The sequence below is a fragment of the Thamnophis sirtalis genome, unplaced genomic scaffold (genome assembly GCF_051295495.1).
Source record: "Thamnophis sirtalis isolate CommonGarterSnake01/CBP01778 unplaced genomic scaffold, rThaSir2_p1.2 scaffold_1, whole genome shotgun sequence".
Classification (NCBI taxonomy): Eukaryota; Metazoa; Chordata; class Lepidosauria; order Squamata; family Natricidae; genus Thamnophis; species Thamnophis sirtalis.
Window position 1 is genome coordinate 181758477 of NW_028261381.1, and position 22313 is coordinate 181780789.

Sequence of the window (22313 nt, forward strand, 5' to 3'; positions counted from 1 at the left end):
CTAGGCAGGAGACCCTATACCAAACGGCTATCCAACATCTTCTTAAAGACCTCCATGTGTTGGGGAATTCACAACTTCTGGAGGCAACTTCTCTTCCACTGATTAATTATTCTGTCAGGAAATTTCTCTTCAGTTCCTGGTTGCTAATCTGGCTTCTTGTGCTGCCTCCGGGGGCTTCGTGGCTTTTGGTGTCTTCTGAATCTTTGGTGCAAAACCTTTTCCTTAATCTCCCGGTTGCGTTTCAGGCCCAACGTCTGTGGATCAAGATATCACTCCTACTGCTGTCCGGGCTGGAAAACTCTCCCTGCGGGGAACCAGTGCATCGTCCGTGAGTATAAATGGGGAGAGGGGTTTGGGGTCTCTTCTCCAGAAGTCCACCTCCCGGCTGCACTCAGAAATGCTGAGTTATTTTCCAAAGTTTTTTTAAAAAAAAAAACCTGTAGAAAGATCCACCAGATCAGGAGGAGGTAGATAAAGGGCCATGTTTCATTCTCTTAAAACGTAGGAGATGCTCCAGAGATCCCTTGTCAATCATTTGGCTGCTTGGATCTAGTGGTGAAGGCAGCAGGTTAGAAAGTGGGAGACTGGGAGTTCAAGTCCCACCTTAGCAATGAATGACAGCTGGGTGACTTTGGGCCAATCACCAGGAGAGGGTGAATTCTAGTCCCACCTCTGGCAGGAGGCCATCTTTTCGTGGAGGGAGGGAGGGAGGAAGAGGAAATGAAATGAAATAGTGAAGTGAGGAAAGGAAAGGAAAGGAGGAAGGAGGGAAAGAAAGGAAAGGAGGAAGGAAGGAAGGTGGAGAGGGAAAGGCAAGGAAAGAAGAAAAGGGGAAGAAAAAGGAAGGGAGGAAGGGAAAGAGGAAGGAGGGAGAAAAGGAAGGGAAGGAAGGAAGATGGAGAGGAAAAGGAAAGGAAAGAAGAAAAGGGGAAGGGAAAAAAGGAAGGAGGGGAGGGAAGGAAAGGAAAGAAGAAAAGGGGAAGAAAAAGGAAAGGAGGAAGGGAAGGAGGTAGGAGGGAGAAAAGGAAGGGAGGGAAGGAAGATGGAGAGGGAAAGGAAAGGAAAGAAGAAAAGGGGAAGAGGAAGAAAAAGGAAAGGAGGAAAGGAAGGAGGAAGGAGGAGAAAAAGGGAAGGAAGGGAAGGAAGGTGGAGAGGGAAAGGAAAGGAAAGAAGAAAAGGGGAAGAGGAAGAAAAAGGAAAGGAGGAAAGGAAGGAGGAAGGAGGGAAGAAAAGGAAGGGAAGGAAGGAAGGTGGAGTGGGAAAGGAAAGGAAAGAAAGAAAAGGGGAAGAGGAAGAAAAAGGAAAGGAGGAAAGGAAGGAGGAAGGAGGGAAGAAAAGGAAGGGAAGGAAGGAAGGTGGAGTGGGAAAGGAAAGGAAAGAAGAAAAGGGGAAGAGGAAGAAAAAGGAAAGGAGGAAAGGAAGGAGGAAGGAGGGAAGAAAAGGAAGGGAAGGAAGGAAGGTGGAGTGGGAAAGGAAAGGAAAGAAGAAAAGGGGAAGAGGAAGAAAAAGGAAAGGAGGAAAGGAAGGAGGAAGGAGGGAAGAAAAGGAAGGAAGGAAGGAAGGTGGAGAGAGAATGAAGGAAAAGAAGAAAGGGGAAGGGGAAGAAAAAGGAAAGGTGGAAGAAGGGAAGAAAAGGGAGGAAGGTGGAGAGGGAAAGGAAAGGAGGTCAGCATTTGAACCCGGCTCTTGGCAGAGCTCATTTCCTGCTCTCCCTGGAGGGGCCATGCAGGTGATCCAATGGCCATTCCAGGTAGGGCGGGGGGTGGGTGGTGGGTGAAGCCTTCTTCAAACAACCACACCTTCAGCCAAAACCTTTTCCTCCTCCATTTGCAACCATCCCAGACCCACCTGGGTGCCAGCGGGGCTTCCTCCCCCACCCAAGCCCCAGCCTTTCCTCAGGGGGGGGGGGTAGGGGGGAGGAGATGTGTGGGGTGAAACCTGGTGCAGGACCCCTCCTCACCTCTTTGGGCTCAGGGGAAGACCCCCTTCCCACCCTCCCCGGCACTCAGGCCCTTCTCCTCTCTCCACAGCCATTTGCCGAAACTCCTGCGGGGACGGCTTTTGTTCGCGGCCGAATATGTGCACCTGCTCCAGCGGACAGCTCTCCCCCAACTGCGGCTCCCTAGGAGGTGAGGCAAAAGCGGGCTCGCGTTTGCCCGCGTGTGTGCATTTACGTGCGACTGAGCGCAGGTGGAAATCTCCCGTCGTCTTTGGAAGGCCTCCCGCCAGCTTTAATGGCGTCAGCCAGTGTGGCGCAGTGGCCAGAGTGGAGTACTGCCGGCTGCTTCTGCCGGCTGCCTGCAATTTGGCAGTTCGAATATTGCATCAAGGTGTCGATGACTTTTGGCCACTACCATTATAATATCCTTTATTTATTAAACCTGAAACTCAGCCAACTGAACGTTTCAAAAATGCGTCGCAAATACCAGTGACTGGCGCTAATGGTTGATACCGTTTACTGCCAACGTCCTAGGTATCAACCAAGGACCTTCTTCAAATCTAAGATGTTCCGAGTAGCGCCGTTTTTTGCAGTTCCGCTGGTGTTTATTGCAGGAAGCTGCAATTTGTGGATGTATCTTGTGAAATTCTTGGACATGGTGCCAAGTGCCCCGATGACAATGGGTATCCCTCTTACATGCTTCATCCATAGCCGTGTCGTTTCGATGGGCAGGTCGCGATATTTCATGATTTTTTTCTAGTTCTTTTTCTTCAACTCTGGCATCTCCAGGAACAGCCATGATATTATTATTATTATTATTATTATTATTATTATTATTATTATTATTATGTGGTTAATCTTTGGTGAGATTCACAGCCTTTGGGGCTGGTTGGTAGCTCAACAGCTCGAGTCCTAACCAAGGACCTAGGAACTGTTAAGGTAACGTCGGAGGATATGAGTTGTTCCAAGTAGGGAGGTTTTTTTGTAGAATCAGAATGTTCAAGTCTGATAAATTTAGAATTTCCAAATAGCGAGGTAGCCCTTTGGGTATTGCTCCAAGGGCTCCAATTACAATCGGGACAACACACGATTTCTTTTTCCACAGTCGCTCAACTTCAATTTGCAAGTCCCGGTACTTTGTGATTTTTTTTCTTGCTGTTTATCTTCAATCCGTGCATCTCCAGGTATTGCAATGTCAATGAACCATACTCTTTTTCTTTTCAACTATTGTTATGTCAGGTGTGTTGTGGGCCAAGTGCCTGTCAGTCTGGATTCTGAAGTCCCACAAGATCTTGACTTTCTCGTTCCCTAGAACCTTCTCAACCTGATGTCCCCAGTGGTTTTTGCTGTACTCAGATCCAAACTTCTGGCACAATTTCCAGTGAATGGCCTTAGCAACGCGGTCCTGGCGTTGTAAGGTAGTCAGTTTGTGGAATTTTGCTGCACCCACTGATCAAATTAATATTATTATTATTCGCACAACCAGCCAGATGTTCAGCCTGGGTTTGGCATTTTTGTCGACTGTATCTACCAGTCATTCAGGGAGGTGAGATAAGCAGAGCTGTCGCAGAGACGGAAACAGACCCAAGTAAAGCCACCTTCTGCAATTGACTGATGGCGAATTTGTCAATGCCACGGATGGTGTTCAAGTGGGGCTTCAGTTGTTTTGGGACTGCACCCAAGGCGCCTGCGACTGTTGGTCCTCCCCTTCCTGGCCACAGTCGTTCTGTTTCAATTTGCAGGTCTTCGCATTTTGTGATCTTCTCCAGTTCTTTCTCTTCTCCTGCCTCCAGGCACTTCCACTTCCACTATCCAGACTGCTGCTGCTGCTACTACTACTACTACTACTTCTCCTCCTTCTCCTCCTCCTTCTTCTACTTCTTCTTCTCCTCTTCTCCCCTCCTCCTCCTCCACTTCTCCATCTCTTTCTCCTCCTCCTCCTTCTTTTTTCTTCTACTTCTTCTCCTCCTCCTCTTCTTCTTTTTCTTCTACTTCTTCTCCTCCTTCTCCCCCTCCTCCTTCTCCATCTCTTTCTCCTCCATTCTCTTCTCCTTCCCTTCCTCTCCTCCTCCTCCTCCTTCTTTTTCTTCTACTTCTTCTTTCTCCTCCTTCTCCATCTCTTTCTCCTCCTCCTCCTTCTTTTTCTTCTACTTCTTCTCCTCCTCTTTCTTCTTCTTTTTCTTCTACTTCTTCTTCTCCCTCTTCCTCCTCATTCTCCATCTCTTTCTCCTCCTCCTCCTTCTTTTTCTTCTACTTCTTCTTCTTCTCCTCCTCTTTCTTCTTTTTCTTCTACTTCTTCTTCTCCTTCTCTATCTCTTTCTCCTCCATTCTCTTCCTCTTTCCCCTTCCTCTCCTCCTCCTCCTCCTTCTTTTCCTTCTACTTCTTCTTCTCCTTCTCCTCCTCCATCTCTTTCTCCTCCTCCTCCTCCTCCTTCTTTTTCTACTTCTTCTCCTCCTCCTCCTCTTTCTTCTTTTTCTTCTACTTCTTCTTCTCCTTTTCCTTCTCTCCCTCCTCCCCCTCCTTCTCCATCTCTTTCTCCTCCATTCTCTTCCTCCTTCCCCTTCCTCTCCTCCTCCTCCTTCTTTTTCTTCTACTTCTTCTTCTCCTCCTCCTCCTCCTTCTTTTTCTTCTACTTCTTCTCCTCCTCCTCCTCCTCTTTCTTCTTCTTTTTCTTCTACTTCTTCTTCTCCTCCTTCTCTCCCTCCTCCCCCTCCTTCTCCATCTCTTTCTCCTCCATTCTCTTCCTCCTCCCCCCTCCTCTCCTCCTCCTCCTTCTTCTTTTTCTTCTACTTCTTCCCTCCTCCTCCTTTCTTCTTTTTCTTCTACTTCTTCTCCTCCTCCTTCTCCCCCTCCTCCTCCTCATTCTCCATCTCTTTCTCCTCCATTCTCTTCCTCCTTCCCCTCCTCCTTCTCCTCCTTCTTCACCAGTCTTCCAAAGCACGGCTTTTTTATCTATACAATTCGGGATGGAGACCCTTTGAATGGTGGTGGGAGAAGGAATGGATTTCCAGAGGAAACATTGCAGGCTACAGGAACCATTTGCACCACTCAGGTGACCCTGAGGACACCTGGGATAAGCCTTAGTACCGCTTTGTAAGTCCTTAGAGGACTTGGTGGCTCAGTGGCTAAGATGCTGAGGTTGTCGATCAGAAAAATCGGCCGTTCAGCGGTTCGAATCCCTGGGGCCGCGTAACGGAGGGAGCTCCCGTGACTTGTCCCAGCTTCTGCCAAACTAGCAGTTCGAAAGCAAGTAAAAAATGCAAGTAGAAAAAATAGGAGCCACCTTTGGTGGGAAGGTAAGAGTGCTCCGTGCGCCTTCGGCATTGAGTCATGCCGGCCACATGACCACGGAAACGTCTTCGGACAGCGCTGGCTCTTCGGCTTTGAAACGGAGATGAGCAACGCCCCCTAGAGTCGGGAACGACCGGCACAGATGTGCGAGGGGAACCTAATATGGTCTTCTCGGTGCCTGTTTTCCTGCAGGATCTGTCTGTCCGCACAGATTTTGTGGGTTTTTTTTTTTTTTAAAAAGCAATTGCTAAACCTGGATATATATGAACATTTCAAGCCTTGCTCCAACTTGCAGCTCATGAAGTATCTTAGGAGTATTGTACTCAGGGGCAAAAGGGAGGGGGGAACCAGTCCTCCCTTGAATTCAATCCCTCAAGATGTGTGTGTGTGTGTGGAGGGGGTCTTTCTTTTTTTCCTGGCTAATCCTGGCTGCTGGGGAGTGGGGTCCGTTCCCCGCCCCCTCCCCAGCCCCAGGGAGGGCTGGTCTCTTCCATGGGGCTCGGCTGCCGTTGCCAGATGTTTGCAATCCCCCAGCAATGCCAGGAATTCCACCGGGGAAGTGGGCCGGGGGGTGTGGGCTGCATTCCAGAGAGTCTTGGCTGGGTGGGTGGGTGGGAGGGAGGGAGGGAGGGGGCGAATGGGGGACGGAAAGAGGGAGACCCAGGGCAGTCCCTCCGTCCACCACATCTTGGAAGCTGCAGGAGGAGGAGCAGGAAAAAAGGGGGGGGCAGCCCCGCCCCATGCTGCAAAAGAAAGACCCCCTCCTCAAATGGAGTTTTCATTCCCGCCTGCCAGTTTTAACACACAGCCCACCCACCCCCTTCCAAGGAGCAATTATGGGCAGGTGGGTTTAATAACATTCCTCAGGAACAGCTTCCTGGTTGTGGAACGATACACAAACACACTGCACACACAGACATTCTCTCTCTCTCTCTCTCTCTCTCTCTCTCACACACACACACACACACACACACACACACACACACACACCGCCAGCAGATCTGGGCCCCTTGGACCCAAAACTGAGCTTCTCTTAAAGCCCCCCATCGCCGTTCGAAGTGATAGAGGCAGCGAAGTCCTTTCCTCACATATACGACGGTCGCGGTATCCCTGCCGTCAGGTGGTCAAAATTCCTGGCGTGTATTTGTGACGGTCGCAACAGGCCCTTGGGACAGCCCTGTGAGGTAGGCACGAGACCCTCCCAGTCTCTCATGGACATCCTTGGCTGAGAGGTGGCAAAATGGGAGAAAGCCCCCCCTCCCCCCTTCCAATTGAGTGCAACCCGTCAATCCACCGATCAGAATAGAGCTGGAAGGGAGGCTCGGAGGTCATCTAGTCCAACCCCCTGCTCAAGCAGGAGACCCCATCTCATTTCAAACACGTGACTGTCCAGTCTCCCTCTTCTTAAAAGCCTCCGGGGATGAAGCACCGAGAGCTTCTGGTGGCAGGCAGTTCCACCGGTTAAATTGTCTTCACTCTCGGGAAATTCCTCCTTAATTCCAGGTTGCTTCTTTCCTTCCTTAGTTTCCATCCGTTGTTTCCTGTCCTGCCTTCGGGGGGGGGGGCTTTGGAAAATAAGTCGACCCTTTGGAAAAGAATAGAGCTGGAAGGGACCTTGGAGGTCATCTAGTCCAGCCCCTCTGCGCAAGCAGGCGGCCCTATCCTATCCCACTTCCCCGTCCAGTCTCATCTTCTTAAAAGCCTCCAGTGATGGAGCATCCACAACTTCTGGTGGCAAGCAGTTCCACGGGTTAATTGTCCTCACGATTAGGAAGTTTCTCCTTAGTTCCAGGTTACCTCTCTCCTTGATTAGTTTCCATCCGTTGCTTCTCGTCCTGCCTTCAGGGGCTTTGTAAAAATAACTTGACCCCCCCTCTTCTTTGGGGCAGCCCCTCAAATACTGGAAGGCTGCAATCTCCCCCCCCCCACTCCTTCAAACCCCAATCCTCCCACCGTTCATTGTATGTTTGAGTCTCCAGGCATTTAATCCTCTTACTTGCTCTTCTCTGAAGTTTTTCCAAAGTCTCAAACATTATTTTTGTTTGTAACGTGGTGACCAAAACTGGATGCAATTATTGTTCCAGGGGTGGCCTTACTAAGGCTTTACAAAGTGAAGTAGTAAGACTCCACTTGATTTTGTTGCAGAAAATGACAGGCTTTAGACTTCTCAGGATACAGGAAAAGTTTATTTGGCAGCCAGGTTCAGAGAGCGAGCCCCTGGCTTAGCATTGCAAGTTCTGAACAACCTTCATTTAGTATTTAGTATTTTAGTATTTTAGTATTTTATTAGGATTTATTTATTCATTATCGAAACACGCGTTCTTATACGTTCTCAAAGGAAACACTTAACTCATTTCTTGTTGGTTACCTCGAGGAGAGAAGCCTTATAAGGAGATATGGTCTTACTTCTCCTTTTGTCTTGGGCCGTAGGTACGGACTACGTGTCTCTACACAAACTTTAGCTGAACCTTGTGGTTTGGGGCTTTTGACATAAGGACATTTAGTGCAATGGTGGGTTCAAAAATTGTCGAACCTACTATGTGGGTGTGGCCTACTTTGTGGGAGTGGCTTGCCAGCCATGTGACCTGGTGGGAGTGGCTTGCCGGCCATGTGTTTCCTCTCTCTCTCTCTCTCTCTCTCTCTCTCCCTCCCTCCCCCTCCTCCCTCCCTCCCTCTCTCTCTCTCTTTCCTTCCTTTTGTCTCTCTGTCCCTTTTTCCTTTTTCCTTTCATCTTTCTCTCACTTTTTTTTCTTTTTTTCTTTCTTTCTTTCTTCCTTTCTTTTCTCTTTCTCTTTCAGTTTCTCTGTGTGTGTGTGTGTGTGTGTGTGTGTGGGTTTGTGTGTGGTGGGTTTCAAGAAAGGATGGCAAGGGATGTGCCCACCCGGCAGCCCACCCCCTCTTTGGCCAAAACACGGATTGAGTGAGGGGGGGGACAGACTGAGGGTCCAGGCCAGCTTCGGCCCAGCTCAGTTTCAGGAAGTCCTTGACTCACCACAGTTCGTTTAACGACCATTCAAAGTTGCAAAAAAAAGGGGATTCTGACATGTTTGTCTTACTTAATGACGGTTGCAGCCTTCCCCCCACAGTCACATGATCCAAATTCAGACGGTTGCCATGTCGTTTGGGGGTATCACGTGATCCCCCTGGGCAACTGTCTGACAATTAAAGCCTGCGGGGAAAGCCAGATTCGCTTAACGACCGTGCGACTCCCTTAAACGACCGGCCGCGATTCACTTAACCACCGTGGCGCAGAAAGGTCGTAAAATGAGGCAGAATTCACCAGATGTGCCTCATTTAACCACAGGGCATTTGGGGCTCCCTTGCTGTCGTAAGTCGAGGACTCCCTGTAGAGCCGAGGCGGTCCAGCGGTGCTCAGCAAGGGATGGGAGACCACATGGCGATTCCCGCGGCGGGAAACGGGACTGAGAAGTGAGCGGAGCTGGGATTTCAGGGAGGTTGCTCAGCTCGGGGGCAGGCTGGGACACATGGGCCCCTGGAGTAGATGGGGAACCTGGCTTGAGGCTGGGTGGGAGGGTTGTCTTGCAGTAGGGAAACAAAGGGGCCCCATCTATCTGTCTGTCCGTCCACAGATGAAGGGACAACACTCTGGAGCAAAAGTCTCCAGCCTTGGCAACTTTAAGACTCGTGGACTTCAACTCCCAGAATTCCAATTTTGAGTTGAAGTTCCTGAGTGTTTGGCTGAGGAATTCTGGGAGTTGAAATTCCTGAGTCTTTGGCTGAGGAATTCTGGAGTTGAAGTTCCTGAGGAATTCTGGGAGTTGAAGTTACTGAGTGTTTGGCTGAGGAATTCTGGAGTTGAAGTTCCTGAGTCTTTGGCTGAGGAATTCTGGAAGTTGAAGTTCCTGAGTCTTTGGCTGAGGAATTCTGGGGAGTTGAAGTTCCTGAGGAATTCTGGGAGTTGAAGTTCCTGAGTCTTTGGCTGAGGAATAGCCGCAGTGGGGGGGGGCCTCCCCTTTCCCACACAGAACTGCCCCTCCCACTCAATCTGAGCATCTCAGGCAGGGGGGAAAGGATGGTGGGCTCTGGGACCCATAAAAATGGATTGGTGGGGGGGAGGTTAAACTGCAGAAATGTTCCTCTGGGCAAAGCCCCCCCCCCTTCCTGTCAATATTTGGGGAGGGAACCCTAGCAACCTTCACGGCTGGAAAGAAAACACAAAATATGTGAAGGGCAGATGTGAGCCACAGAACAGCACTTGTCCAGCTGTGATTGGGGGAGGGGAATCCAGTGGGTTTTTTAATCTCCTTGCAGGAACACAGAGGGGGGGGGATTTGGGAAAGACCTGTCTACCCTCCTTCCTTGTCTTCCTCCTACTCTCCTTTCCATTTCTCTCCTTCCTTCCTTCCTTTCTTCCCCCCTTCCTCCTCCTCCCTTTCTTCTCCCCTTCCTTTCTCCTTCCCTCCCTCCCTTCCTTCTCCTTCCTTCCTCCCTCTTTCCTTCTGTTCTTCCTCCCTCCCTCCCACCCTATTTTCCCATTCCATCTCTCTTTCTCTCCTTCCATTTCTGCCCTCCGTCCCTCTTTCCTTCTGTTTTTCCTCCCTCCCTCCCTTCATCTTTCTTTCTGTTCTTTCTCCTACCCTCCTTTATGTTCTTCCTCCTTCCCGTTCTTTCTTCCTCTCTCCTTCATTCCTTCCTTTCCTCCCTCTTTCCTTTTGTTCCCCCCTGTTCTTCCATTCCTTCTCTCTTCCTCTCCTCCCATCTTCTGTCCGCCTTCCCTCCCTTCTTTCCTTCCCTCCTTCCTTCCTTATCGTCCTGCTGACTCTCCTCCTTCCTCCCGCAGTCCCCTCCTGCAACATGAAGTGTCTGAACGGGGCAGCTGTGCCGAAGAGGCCTGTCTGTGCCAGAAGGGATACACTGGAAATCACTGCGGCCAACGTGAGTGCCAACGCAGGCCCAGCTGGCCAGCATCCACCCGCGGGCATCCCTGGCCACAGGTGCCAATGTCTGGGGGGGAATCAACACCCATTTTGTTTTCACAACCACCTGGCTGGATAGCTTCCCACAATCCCTCTCCATCAACGTTTCTCCACCTTGGCCCCTTTAAGACAGGGGAATCCTGGGAGATGAAGTCCCAAGGGGTTGGATTTGCCAAGTGTGAGAAAAAAACGGAGTTAAATGTGTGTCCTGGTTTAAGGAATCCTGGGAGTTGAAGTCCATCTGCCTTAAATTTCCCAACGTCGGGAGGCATTTCTCCACCCAGAGAATTTGGAAGTTGAGCAGGGATTAAACCCGAAGTCATTTCTGGATCTACTTAACCCATAATATGCAGACTCATAGGGTTGGAAGGGGCCTTGGAGGTCTTCTAGTCCAACCCTCTGCTCAGGCAGGAGACCCCAAAATCATTCATTGCCCCAATCTCTTTTTGAAAACCTCCAGTGTTGGAGCCATCACAGCTTCTGGTGGCAAGTCGTTCCACTGGTTAATTGTCCCCCACTGTCAGGAAGTTTCTCCTTAGTTCTAAGTTGCTTCTCCCCTTGACTAGTTAATTTAATTTAATTTATTAGATTTATAGGCCGCCCAATCCGGAGGACTCCGGGCGGCTTACACAGAACAAAAGAAAACAAACAAAATAAAAATAAAAAAATAAAAAATTTAAAAATTCTCCAGGACTCCCAGGGTTGGAAGGGACCTTGGAGGTCTTCTAGTCCAACCCTCTGCTCAGGCAGGAGACCTTACACCATTCCAGACAAGTGGCTGTCCAGTCTCTTCTTGAAAACCTCCAGTGATGGAGCACCTTACAACATCTGGTGGCCAGCTGTTCCACTGGTTAATCGTCCCCCCTGTCAGGAAGTTTCTCCTTAATTCCCTGCTTCTCTCCTTGGTTAGTTTCCACCCATTGCTTCGTGACCTCCCTTCTGATGCTTTGGAGAATAGCTGGACTCCCTCTGAGGTTGATCCTTGCAATGACCGTATCAAGCGAGATTCCTTCCTCTGAAATCACCCCCATAAAGGCATTCATAAGAGGCACCCCAATGCCCATCGTCCCCACTTTGCTCCCAGCTCATCCTCTGATTTCCGCCTCTCTCTCTCTTTCCCACCCAGCCATCTGCGAAGGAGGCTGTCAGAATGGGGGCCGGTGCATCGGGCCCAACCGCTGTGCCTGCGTCTATGGATTCACAGGGCCCCAGTGCGAGAGAGGTAAGCCAGCCACAACGTGGCGTCTATGCAAGCTTCAAATGATTCATTTCAAATGATTTTCTCCGCCTTACAAAAGTTGTCTGATACGTATGATAGATTCGAAAAAAAGCTGGACTATTTGTTGGTTTTAACATCAAAGTATGAAGAAAAAAGTGAGAATGTTGAATGTTTGAATATTCCTGAAATACAAATGAAGAATGTCAGAAATGACGTTTCTCAATTTGCTGACATTCCGGGCATCTGGTTTAAAGATTCTCAACTTGCTGACACCTCGGGCGTCTGGATTACTTCGGAGGGAGAAAGAGATGCAACGTTTGAAGGGGGGGGGGGCAGCCATACAGAAGATTTATTTTGCAGGCTGCTTCTCTTGACTGCTGGCTGCCAGCAGTTTGGCAGTTCGATTCTGATGGGCTCAAGGTTGACTCAGCCGTCCGAGGTGGGTAGAACGAGGACCCAGATGGTTGAGGGGGAACAAGAGGCTGGCTCTGTGAACTGCTTAAGTCTAAGGGCTAAGTGGGAAGGAAGGAAGGAAGGAAGGAAGGAAGGAAGGAAGGAAGGAAGGAAGGAAGGAAGGAAGGAAGGAAGGAAGGAAGTCCGGATGTAGATGAAAAGAGGCCCTAGGCTATTCCACTTATGAGGCCCTTTCACCTCCCATTTTTAAGTTTGTAAATTGCATGAGAGACAATAAAATACATCATTACTGTGATACATATCAATATATATCAATATATATAGCTGGCCTCCCGACGGAGGGCGGCTCTGCTCTGCGGCAAAGGCAGCGAGGCCAGCCGCCTCCCCTGCTGCGCTCAGCTGCCCGGCTCGGCCCCCTCACCCTCACCTGCCTGGCCGCTGGTGGGCTCCGCGTCGACGGGGCGGCTACTGGGAGCGGCCGCGCCTCTCGCCCGACCGCCGGTGCCGGGAACGTGGGCGGGCTCCCCAACTGCCGCGGCGCTGGAACGATCTTAACCGATACATTTTTATGTTTGTTTATTAGTCACGTGCGTAGAATTTCTCCTTCTTTTCGGTTCAGTGTTTTAGTGTTCACTGTTGTTAGAATAGTGTAATTTTAATTTTGCTAGCAATTTGAATGTAGGCCCCTCTTGATTTGAGGCCCTAGGCTGAAGCCTAGTTAGCCTATAGGAAAATCCGGCCCTGGGAGGAAGGAAGGAAGGAAGGAAGGAAGGAAGGAAGGAAGGAAGGAAGGAAGGAAGGAAGGAAGGAAGGAAGGAAGGAAAGAAGGGAGCGGTAATAGGCCGACTCTGTGAACTGCTTAGAGAGGGTTGTAAAAGCACTGTGAAGCGGCATATGTCTAGGGGCTAAGTGGAAAGGAAGGAAGGGAGGGAGGGAGGGAGGGAGGGAGGGAGGGAAGGAGGGGTAAGAGGCTGACTCTGTAAGCCGCTTAGAGAGGGCTGGAAAGCACTGTGAAGCGGTATATAAGTCTAAGGGCTAAGTGGGAAGGAAGGAAGGAAGGAAGGAAGGAAGGAAGGAAGGAAGGAAGGAAGGAAGGAAGGAAGGAAGGAAGGAAGGAGGAAGGAAGGAAGGAAGGAAGGAAGGAAGAGCTGTGGTGACGCAGTGGTTAGAATGCAGCATTGCCGACTAATTCTGCTCACTGCCGGCAGTTCAATCCTGACTGGCTCAAGGTGACTCGTCCTTCCAAGGTGGGTAAACGAGGACCCACATTGTTGTTGGGGGGGGGGGAGCAAGAGGCTGACTCTGTAAACCGCTTAGAGGGGGTTGTAAAAGCACTATGAGGTGGTACGTAAGTCTTAAGTGCTATTGCTATTGATACCCAGTTGCAAGTGAGTTAAACACTGGTTCTGGTTTAAGGTGGGGAATTCTGGGAGTTGAAGTCCCAATGTCTTAAGCTTTCCAAGTTGGGGACCTGAATTTTCTTAGCCAGAGAATTCAAACCATTTTATTTGGGGAGTTCTATTTTTTTATTTTTATTTTTTTGCTCTCTCTCTTTTTGCTTATGAGGAGAAAGGCTTCAATGCTTGGGGGATGAGCGCAGTCTTGGGCTGTAGATCCATTGATGTTTTGTCAAGAAAAATGCCTGATTTCTGGTTGCAAATGTCGGCAAAGCGTCCGAGGTTTTGAATGCCGAACGTTTAGCGTAGCCGGAGGTGACGGAAGGAATGTGGCTGGGTGTTGTGAGCCATCTGCAGTCTTCTTGAACTAAGACGGTGGTGGTGAGCCTTTTGGGGATCGCGTGCCAGAAGTGGGGGGAGCGCAGGGGGGGGGGGTCGTGCACGGGCATTCCACACCCATAATGCTATGTACACAACAGTGCGCAGGCAAGCGCGATTAGCGCTCACCCCCACTGCTTTTGGCATGCTTTTTTCACCCTCCCCAGGCTCCAGAGGCTTTATAGGAGCCTGGGGAGAGTGAAAAGAGCCTCCCCGCTACCCCGGAGGCTTCAGGACCTTTGCTCCGGAGCGCAAAAAAACCGGCCCTGGTGGGCAAACAGGAAGTTTGGGAACGGTGACTTCCGGTTTGTCTGTAGGGCCGTTTTTCGCCCTCCGGAGGCTTCAGGAGCTTCCGGTTTTCCCCTAGGTTCAAGGAAGCCTCCGGAGGGCGAAAAACGGCCTCAAAAGAAGGTCCGAAGCCAGCTGGCCAGCGCTGGAGCTGTCATGGCAACGCCCTGCATGCCCTAAGAAATGGCACCTGTGGCTCTTGTGCCCTAGGTTCGCCACCACGGAACTTAGATAACCGAAATCACCCCTGCGTACCTCCAGATACCCACACCATCTACCTGCAGGATAGAAGCAAGGAGCTTTATAGAAATATACCCCCCACCTCCCCATCTTCTAGACCAGTGCTTCTCAACCTTGGCAACTTGAAGATGTCCGGACTTCAACTCCCAGAATTCCCCAGCAGTGGTTAGGACAGTGTTTCTCAACCTTGGCAACTTGAAGATGTCCGGACTTCAACTCCCAGAATTCCCCAGCCAGCATTCGCTGGCTGGGAATTCTGGGAGTTGAAGTCCGGACATCTTCAAGTTGCCAAGGTTGAGAAACACTGTTCTAGACAGCCCTCATTTTGAGGCGTCGCGAGAGAAAACCCTTAGATGAAATGCCAACAAAAGAGAAATCGGGGTCTGAATGAAACCCACGGGTACTTTGGATGGAAGATGTGTTGAATGGCTCTTCAGGGGCGTCCGACTCTGCGCTCCCAAATCCCTTGCCTTGCATTCCCCCTTTTTTATTAAGAATTTAAAACATTAAATACCAATACCTTTAAAAATAGTTTTGCATAAGTTACAATCCTTTTTGACAGTACCATTTACTACTCAAATGCATCTTTTATACATTCCTAATTATTCCTATTTCTATACCTCTTATGTTTCTAAGTTGTACATTTCATGTTCCTATTATTTCTCCGTGGATGCCAGTTTTCCCAAACTGTATAATATTCTGAGTCTTCCTTGTTCCTTAACTCCAAGGTGAGTTTTTCCATCTCTGTGCAATCAGGAATCTTTTGGATGATCAAACATTCTGTCGGCATGGTGTCGCTTTCCCAACATTTGCGAGCGCTATTCTCGCCGCTGCAATTATGTGCAAAATTAAATAGTTTATCTCTTTCGTACTCTCTCCAACAAGCCTTTAGCCCTGCATTAAAAGAGGTTTAGAATCAAGATGACGTGAAGTTCTACCACCGCTTTGCAAAGCCTTAGTAAAGGCACAGCTGGAATACTGCATTCAGTTTTGGTCACCACGATGTAAAAAGGATGTTGAGACTCTAGAAAGAGTGCAGAGAAGAGCAAGAAAGAGGATTAGGGGACTGGAGGCTAAAACATATGAAGAATGGTTGCAGGATTTGGATGGATGGATGGATGGATGGACAGACAGACATAGATAATGGATGGAAGGATAGATGATAGATAGATGGATGGATGGATGGATGGATGGATGGATGGATGGATGGATGGATGGAAGAAATGATTAGATAGATGATAGACAGACAGACATAGATAATGGATGGATGGATGGATGGATGGATGGATGGATGGATGGATGGATGGACGGACGGACGGCTGGATGGATAGATGATAGATAGATAGATGGATGGATGGATGGCTGGAAGGAAGGAAGGAAGGAAGGAAGGAAGGAATGTTTAGATAGATGATAGACAGACAGAAATAGATGATGGATGGATGGATGGATGGATGGATGATAGAAATGATTAGATAGATGATAGACAGACAGAAACAAACAGACAGAGCTAGATAATGGATGGATGGGTGATAGATGATAGATAGATAGATAGATAGATAGATAGATAGATAGATAGATAGATAGATAGATAGATAGATGGAACAAATGATTAGATAGATGATAGACAGACAGACATAGATAATGGATGGATGGAAGGAAGGATGGATGGATGGATGGATGGATGGATGGAAGGATGGATGGATGGATGGATGGATGGATGGATGGATGGTAGAAATGATTAGATAGATGATAGACAGACAGAAACAGACAGAAGTTGTGGGGGCTTCATCAATGGAGGCTTTCAAGAAGAGGCTGGACTGCCATTTGTCAGAAACGGTGTAGGGTCTCCTCTTGGGCAGGGGGTTGGACTAGATGACCTACAAGGTCCCTTCCAACTCTGTTATATCTGTATGGCTAGTCCAGAAAAAAGAAGGACCAGGGGTGACATGACAGCGGACTTCCAAATATTTGAGGGGCTGCCCCAAAAGAAGCAACAGGGAGAAAATCCATTAAAGCTACAGTGATCCGACGGCGGTCTTTGGAACTCCCCGAGACTGGTTTTTTCTGCAGACGTGCCTCAAAACGCTGCCGAAAATCAGGCGGTTTTAACACCCAACCCCACCCGCCCCCCACCCCCGTGGCCGATGGATTGAAATGCTGCACAAAATGGCGCTTGGGATATTTGGAAAGATGGGATCTTATTGTGCCTGTAAAGAACTTGTTGGGGGGGGGGGTGGTTGGTGGGAAGGTGGGAAAGCATTTCCGGCGTCTGGGATTAAACCTGGTTCCCAGCTGGGCAGCCTTTGCCAAAACAAACCGGGGCCCTGGCTGGGATCGGGTTTCAAAGCCTCCTGAGCTTCATCCAGGCAGCAGGATGACTTCTGCCTGCTGGAGTCTCAGCTCCGACACCCCCCCCCAACCCCTCCCTTAGCAGTCGGAGTCTCTCTGCAGCCGTCCAGATGTTTTGGATTAAAGTTCTCATCAAACCCAGCTGGTACGGCCTGGAGTTGGGAGGTGTCGGGCTCTTGAAAGCCCAAACATCTGCAGGGCATTGGGTGGAAGAAGGCGGATTGGCTGGGCGAGGGAATCAGCCGAGCGAGGCATCTCCTGTTTCTTCCTCCTCCTGCGGAATCACAGAACTGGAAGGGACCTCGGAGGTCTTCTAGTCCAACCCCCTGCGCAGGCAGGAGACTCTAGACCATTTCAGACAAATGGCTGTCCAGCCTCTTTTTAAAAACCTCCAGTGGAGCATTTACACCTTCTGAAGGCATGATGTTCCACTGGTTAATGGTTCTCCCTGTTAGGATGTTCTTCCTTAGTTCTAAGTTTTGGTCTCCACGATGTAGAAAAGATGTGGAGACTCCGGAAAGAGTGCAGAGAAGAGCAAGAAAGAGGATTTAGGGGACTGGAGTCTAAAACATATGAAGAACGGTTGCAGGAACTGGGGGTATGTCTTGTTGAATGAAAAGAAGGACCAGGGGAGACATGGCAGCAGCCTTCCAATATTTCAATCAATTTCAATCAGAATAGAGCTGGAAGGGACCTTGGAGGTCTTCTAGAGGGGCTGCCCCAAAAAATGAAGGTGTCCACCTATTCTCCAAAGCACCAGAAAGCAGGACAAGAAGCCACGGATGGAAACTCATCAAGCAAGGAGAAAATTCCCAACAGGGGAAAACAATTGACCAGTGGAACTCCTTGCCACCAGAAGTTATGGATGCTTCGTCATCATTGGAGGTCTTCAAGAAAAGATTGGACAGCCACTTCTTGTCTGGAATGGCGTAAGGTCTCTTGCTTAAGCAGGGGGTTGGACTAGAAGACCTCCGAGGTCCCTTCCAGCTCTCTTGTTCCGTTATCCTGTGCCCCTCTCATCCCTTCCACCGTGGGGCAGGCAGGGAAAGGGGTACCCCTTGCAAGAAATCAGGAAGACACCTCGTTTTTTTTTCCTCTTTCTGGCCCCACATTTATCATTTCTGCGGGTTTTGGGGCTTTTTCCTAACGGCCCATCCCTGAATCCGGAGCATAAAAAGTCAATTTTGATTCATTTTTTTTAAAGAGAGAGAAGAGATTTGAGGATACTGCTACACACACACACAAACACACACACACACACAGAGAGAGACTCCTAAAAGCACTGGGGAGGGGGACGTGAAGGAGCGGGCTTTGGAAAGCCACAATGTGAGTGGGGGGAGAGGGAGTCTGAGTTCAGAGCAATTTTGCTAGTTTGGAAAGGTCCAGAATCTTGATTTCTTCAACACTGGGGTGAAATTGGGGTGGGAGGGAAGGACAAGGGGAGGGAGGAGGGGGTTCAGTCAAGATGGCAGCTCCAGCCGGACAGCGCCAAAAGGGACGGGACCCACATGTGGGGTTTTGCAATGGTTTGTTGAGTTGAGCAGCTGTGCATTGGAATTGGGGGGGGGGGCTGTATCGGTGGGAATTAATCTTAGATTTTCTTCTTGGATGGGTTTTAATCCCTGACTTTCCTGGGGCGGGGGGGGGCTGCCTGTGTAAATACCCTAAATCATAATTATTGTCAAGCTCCCAAGGGGGTTTTTTGAGTCCGGAGGAAATCCCCTTCAGTCGCTGGAGGCCGATTCCCAGGAAAAAAGCGTGCAAAAGCGTGCGTGCCAACTTCACAGATGCTTTTCAGGGGGGAGGGAGGGGAGATAATACAGGAGGGGAGGAACAGGAAGGTCATTCGTGCACCGGGGGGGGAAGGGGGAAGGCCTGGATGCCCCCCTTCTTCCCCAAAACTTGGGGTTTCTCGAAGGGAAGGGGCTTCCAGTTGCTAGTCCTCATGATTTCTTGCCAACTTTCCCAGGTGCTGTTTAGAGGAAATAATTGGACTCGCAGGAAGCAAACTCCTCTTTCTCCCCCCCCTTTTGTCTTTGCACCCCCAACCCCCCCCCCCAAATTGAGGAAGGGTCTGCCTATCCATCTCGGGGGCGGGGGCACGCGAAGCTTCTGTCCCATGCCCGTTCTCCAGACGCTTCCCTGTCCAACCATTGTAACCGCCAATCCGAGCTTTGATGTTTGAGCTCTCTGCGGATCTGCTCGGTGCAGCTCCCCTGGGTGTCCCCAGCCAGCTGGGGATGATGGGAGTTGTACTCCAGAGAACCTGGAAGGCCATTAAGAGGAGGAAGGGGCTTTGCTAGGATTCTTTGGGGGCCGCTGGATGCCAAGGTGTTGCAAAGGGGACTGAACCAGGCATAATATTTGCTTCCTTCGGCAGCTGCTGAACCTGGAAAGATAAACCTATCCAGGGTTAGCAGAGATGCTTGGAGAATGACAACATTGGAAGGGACCTTAGAGGTCTTCTAGTCCAACCCCCCCTGCTCAGGTAGGAGACCCTATATTCATTTCAGACAAATGGCTGTCCAATATCTTCTTAAAAACTTCCACTGTCGGAGCCTTCACAACTTCTAGTGGCAAGTCCTTCCCCTGGTTAATTGTTCTCACTGTCAGGAAATTCCTCCTTCGTTCTAAGTTGCTTCTCTCCTTGATTAGTTTCCATCCGTTGCTTCTTGTTCTACACTCAGGTGCCTTGGAGAATAGTTTGACTCCCTCTTCTTTGGGGCAACCTTGAGATATTGGAAGACTGCTATCATGTCTCCCCTGGTCCTTCTTTCCATTAAACTAGACATACCCAGTTCCTGCAACCGTTCTTCATAGGTTTGAGCCTCCAGTCCCCTCATCCTCTTTCTTGCTCTTCTCTGCACTCTTTCCAGAGTCTCCACATCTTTTCTACATCGTGGTGACCAAAACTGGATGCAAATATTCCAAGTGTGGCCTTACCAAGGCCTTATAAAGTGGTATCAACCCTTCACGTGATCTTGATTCTCTCCCTCTGTTGATGCAGCCTAGAACTGTGTTGGCTTTTTTGGCAGCTGCTGCCCACGGCTGGCTCCTATTTAAATGGTTCTCCACTCGGACTCCAAGATCCCCCTCACAGTTACTCCTGTTGAGCAAGGTACCACCTATACTGTACCTGTGCATTTTGTTTTTCTTACCTAAATGTAGAACCTGACTCTTTTCACCATTGAATTTCATTTTATTAAATAGTGCCCAATGTTCAAGTTTGTCAAGATCCTTCTGTATCTTAAGCCTTAAGTCTTCTGGAGTGTTGGCTCTTCCTGCCAGCTTGGTGTCATCTGCAAATTCTATCTATCCCCTCATCCAAGTCATTGATGAAGTTGTTGAAGAGTGCTTGGCCTAAATCTGAGCCCTGGGGCTATCCCATTGCATACTCCCATCCATGTTATTTAGCCTTTTCTCTCTTTCCTTTGACCATCATCTTCTTCACCTTCATTCCTTTCCGACGTTCCTTCTACCGCCACTGCTGTTGAGTAGAGAACCTTCATCGTTTTGGAGAAGACCTAGCACCATTGGGAAGCAAATTGTTCCATCAACTTTCTATCTGCACCCAGGATCTTCTTAGGCAAGGGTCTCCAAATCTGGCAACTTTAAGACTTATGGACTTCAACTCCCAGAATTCCTGAGCCAGCCATGCGTGTTCTTGGAGATTCGACCAATCATTGGACAGAAGGATAGAATCAAGATCACGTGAAGGGTTGATACCACCTTTACAAGGCCTTGGGAAGGCCACACTTGGAATACGGCATCCAGTTTTGGTCGCCACGATGTTAAAAAAAAGAGATTGAGACTCTGGAAAAAGAGCCGAGAAGAGCAACAAAGAGGATGAGGAGACTGGAGGCTAAGACATACAATGAATGGTTGAAGGAAGTGAGCACGGCTACTTTAGCAACAGAGATCTGGAGCTCAATTGAAGTTGTAAGACAAGGGCTGGTTGTATTTCTGTCTTCAGAAGCTTTGCCAACGCCTCCCCCCTCCCCTCCGCTCACCAACATCTTTATCTGTTGTCCGGAAAAGCTATTTTTGCACAAGTGCCGTCCGATTTACGAGTGTGCTTATCGCATCTCCGTCCACTTTAGAAACATCCGGGCCTTCTGAGATTAGCATATTTGTTGGAAGGGCCCTTCCAGGTGCTCTGTGTAACGTCTCAGGAGCAGCCGGACTATCAATGCGAGCAAGGGTGGGTGGGTTTCTGGCCGGCATTACTGCCGGTTCACTCGTGCACGCGCATGCATGTGGCTTGGTGGGCGTGGCAGGGGAAGGATACTGCAAAATGCCCCATTCCAGAGGTGAGTTCCGACCTATTCGATCCGGTTCGGCCGAATAGATAGTAACTCCGGTGGACGCGTGAGTGTAGTATCGATTCTATCCTTAGCGGCGCCATCTTGATTTTCTGTCCTGCACATGCGCAGAACAATCTTCATTGAAAGAAAATGTAATTTTTTACTCCTTTTTAAGTGTCGTGTGCATGCGCAGATCGTTATGAGTGCAAATGCCGAGGTGGCGCAGTGGTTAGGGTGCAGTACTGCAGGCCACTTCAGCTGACTGCTATCTGCAGTTCGGCGGTTCAAATCTCACCGGCTCAAGGTTGACTCAGCCTTCCATCCTTCCGAGGTGGGTAAAATGAGGACCCAGACTGTGGGGGCAATATGCTGACTCTGTAAACCGCTTAGAGAGGGCTGAAAGCCCTATGAAGCGGTATATAAGTCTAACTGCTATTGCTATTGCTAAATGCGCACATGCAAAAATTTTCAGGTGCCAAACCGGTAGTAATGGCGGCCAAAATCCAGCCCCCATTCTGACACCCTCCTTCGCAGATGGCTGGGTGGGAAAGAGAGAGAGAGGCGGAAATCAGAGGATGAGCTGGGAGCAAAGTGGGGATTCCCAGGACGATGGGCTTTGGAGTGCCTCTTTTGAATGCCTTTATGGGGGTGATTTCACCCCTTCTCGAATGTGGTTGTGCTTGTTGTGTTTTAAAATTGTTTTGTATTGTTGTCTTGTTTTTGTCTTACTTTTTGTATTTGTTCCCCTCCCCTTGGCTTTTGTTCAGCCGCCCTGAGTCCCTCTGGGAATAGGGCGGCATACAAATCGAATAAATCCAAATCCAAATCCATTCTTCTAAATTTAGGTGCACCTTATAGTCAGGTGCATCTTATAATCCGAAAAATACGGTAATTAAAAGTAAACGCCCCCCCCACTCCAACCAATCAGTCACATGGTCCAATCAAGGTACCATCTGGTTGCCTGGTAACTTCATTCCTCCTCTCTCTGGCCACTAGTGGGAATGTCCTTGGTTCCCAAGAGAAAATATTTTATTTTGGCTACAAAAACCCCGGCTGTCTCTGTTCCCCACCTCCCTACCCCTCAGCTCCAGTGTGGCAACACTGAAGCGACAAAACGGCTTCGGTCAGGTCAGCTTCAGGGTTGCGTTGCTTCCACACAGGTGCAGTCAGTCCTTGACTTACAACCGTTCTTTTGAGTGGCTGCTTGAAGTTACAACTCTCAAGCCTGCCACATCTTGAACCTCTAAATAAAAACGATCCTTGGCTCCGTTTGTTGAGAAAGGTACAGTTTATGAGACAAAGTATAGATTATTATTAGTCCTCGACTTACAACAGTTCATTTAGCGACCATTCAAAGTGATCACATCACTTTAAAATGTGACTGATGACCGTTTTCCACAGTTACGACCTTTGTGGCATCCCCATGCTCGAGTGATCAAAATTCAGGCCCTTGGCAAGCGGTTCATCCTTACGACGGTCATAGCGTCCTGATGCGGGGAGGGGCGGGCGTCACGTTTTTGTGACTTTCTGACAAGCCCAGTCAAGGGGGAAGCCAG

At 49.3% G+C, this 22313-nt stretch overlaps 1 protein-coding gene across 1 annotated transcript in view; it reads left to right on the plus strand.

Annotated features, from left to right (window-relative positions):
• The first annotated feature begins 252 nt into the window (after positions 1-252).
• The window catches only part of FBN3 (fibrillin 3), a 135497-nt gene continuing 113436 nt past the window's right edge, over positions 253-22313 (plus strand). The window contains 5 exon segments of the mRNA XM_087705873.1: positions 253-328; positions 2031-2129; positions 10033-10065; positions 10068-10127; positions 11295-11390. Of these exon segments, the coding sequence (XP_087561999.1) occupies positions 2078-2129; positions 10033-10065; positions 10068-10127; positions 11295-11390 (241 nt within the window). The 5' untranslated portion in view covers positions 253-328; positions 2031-2077.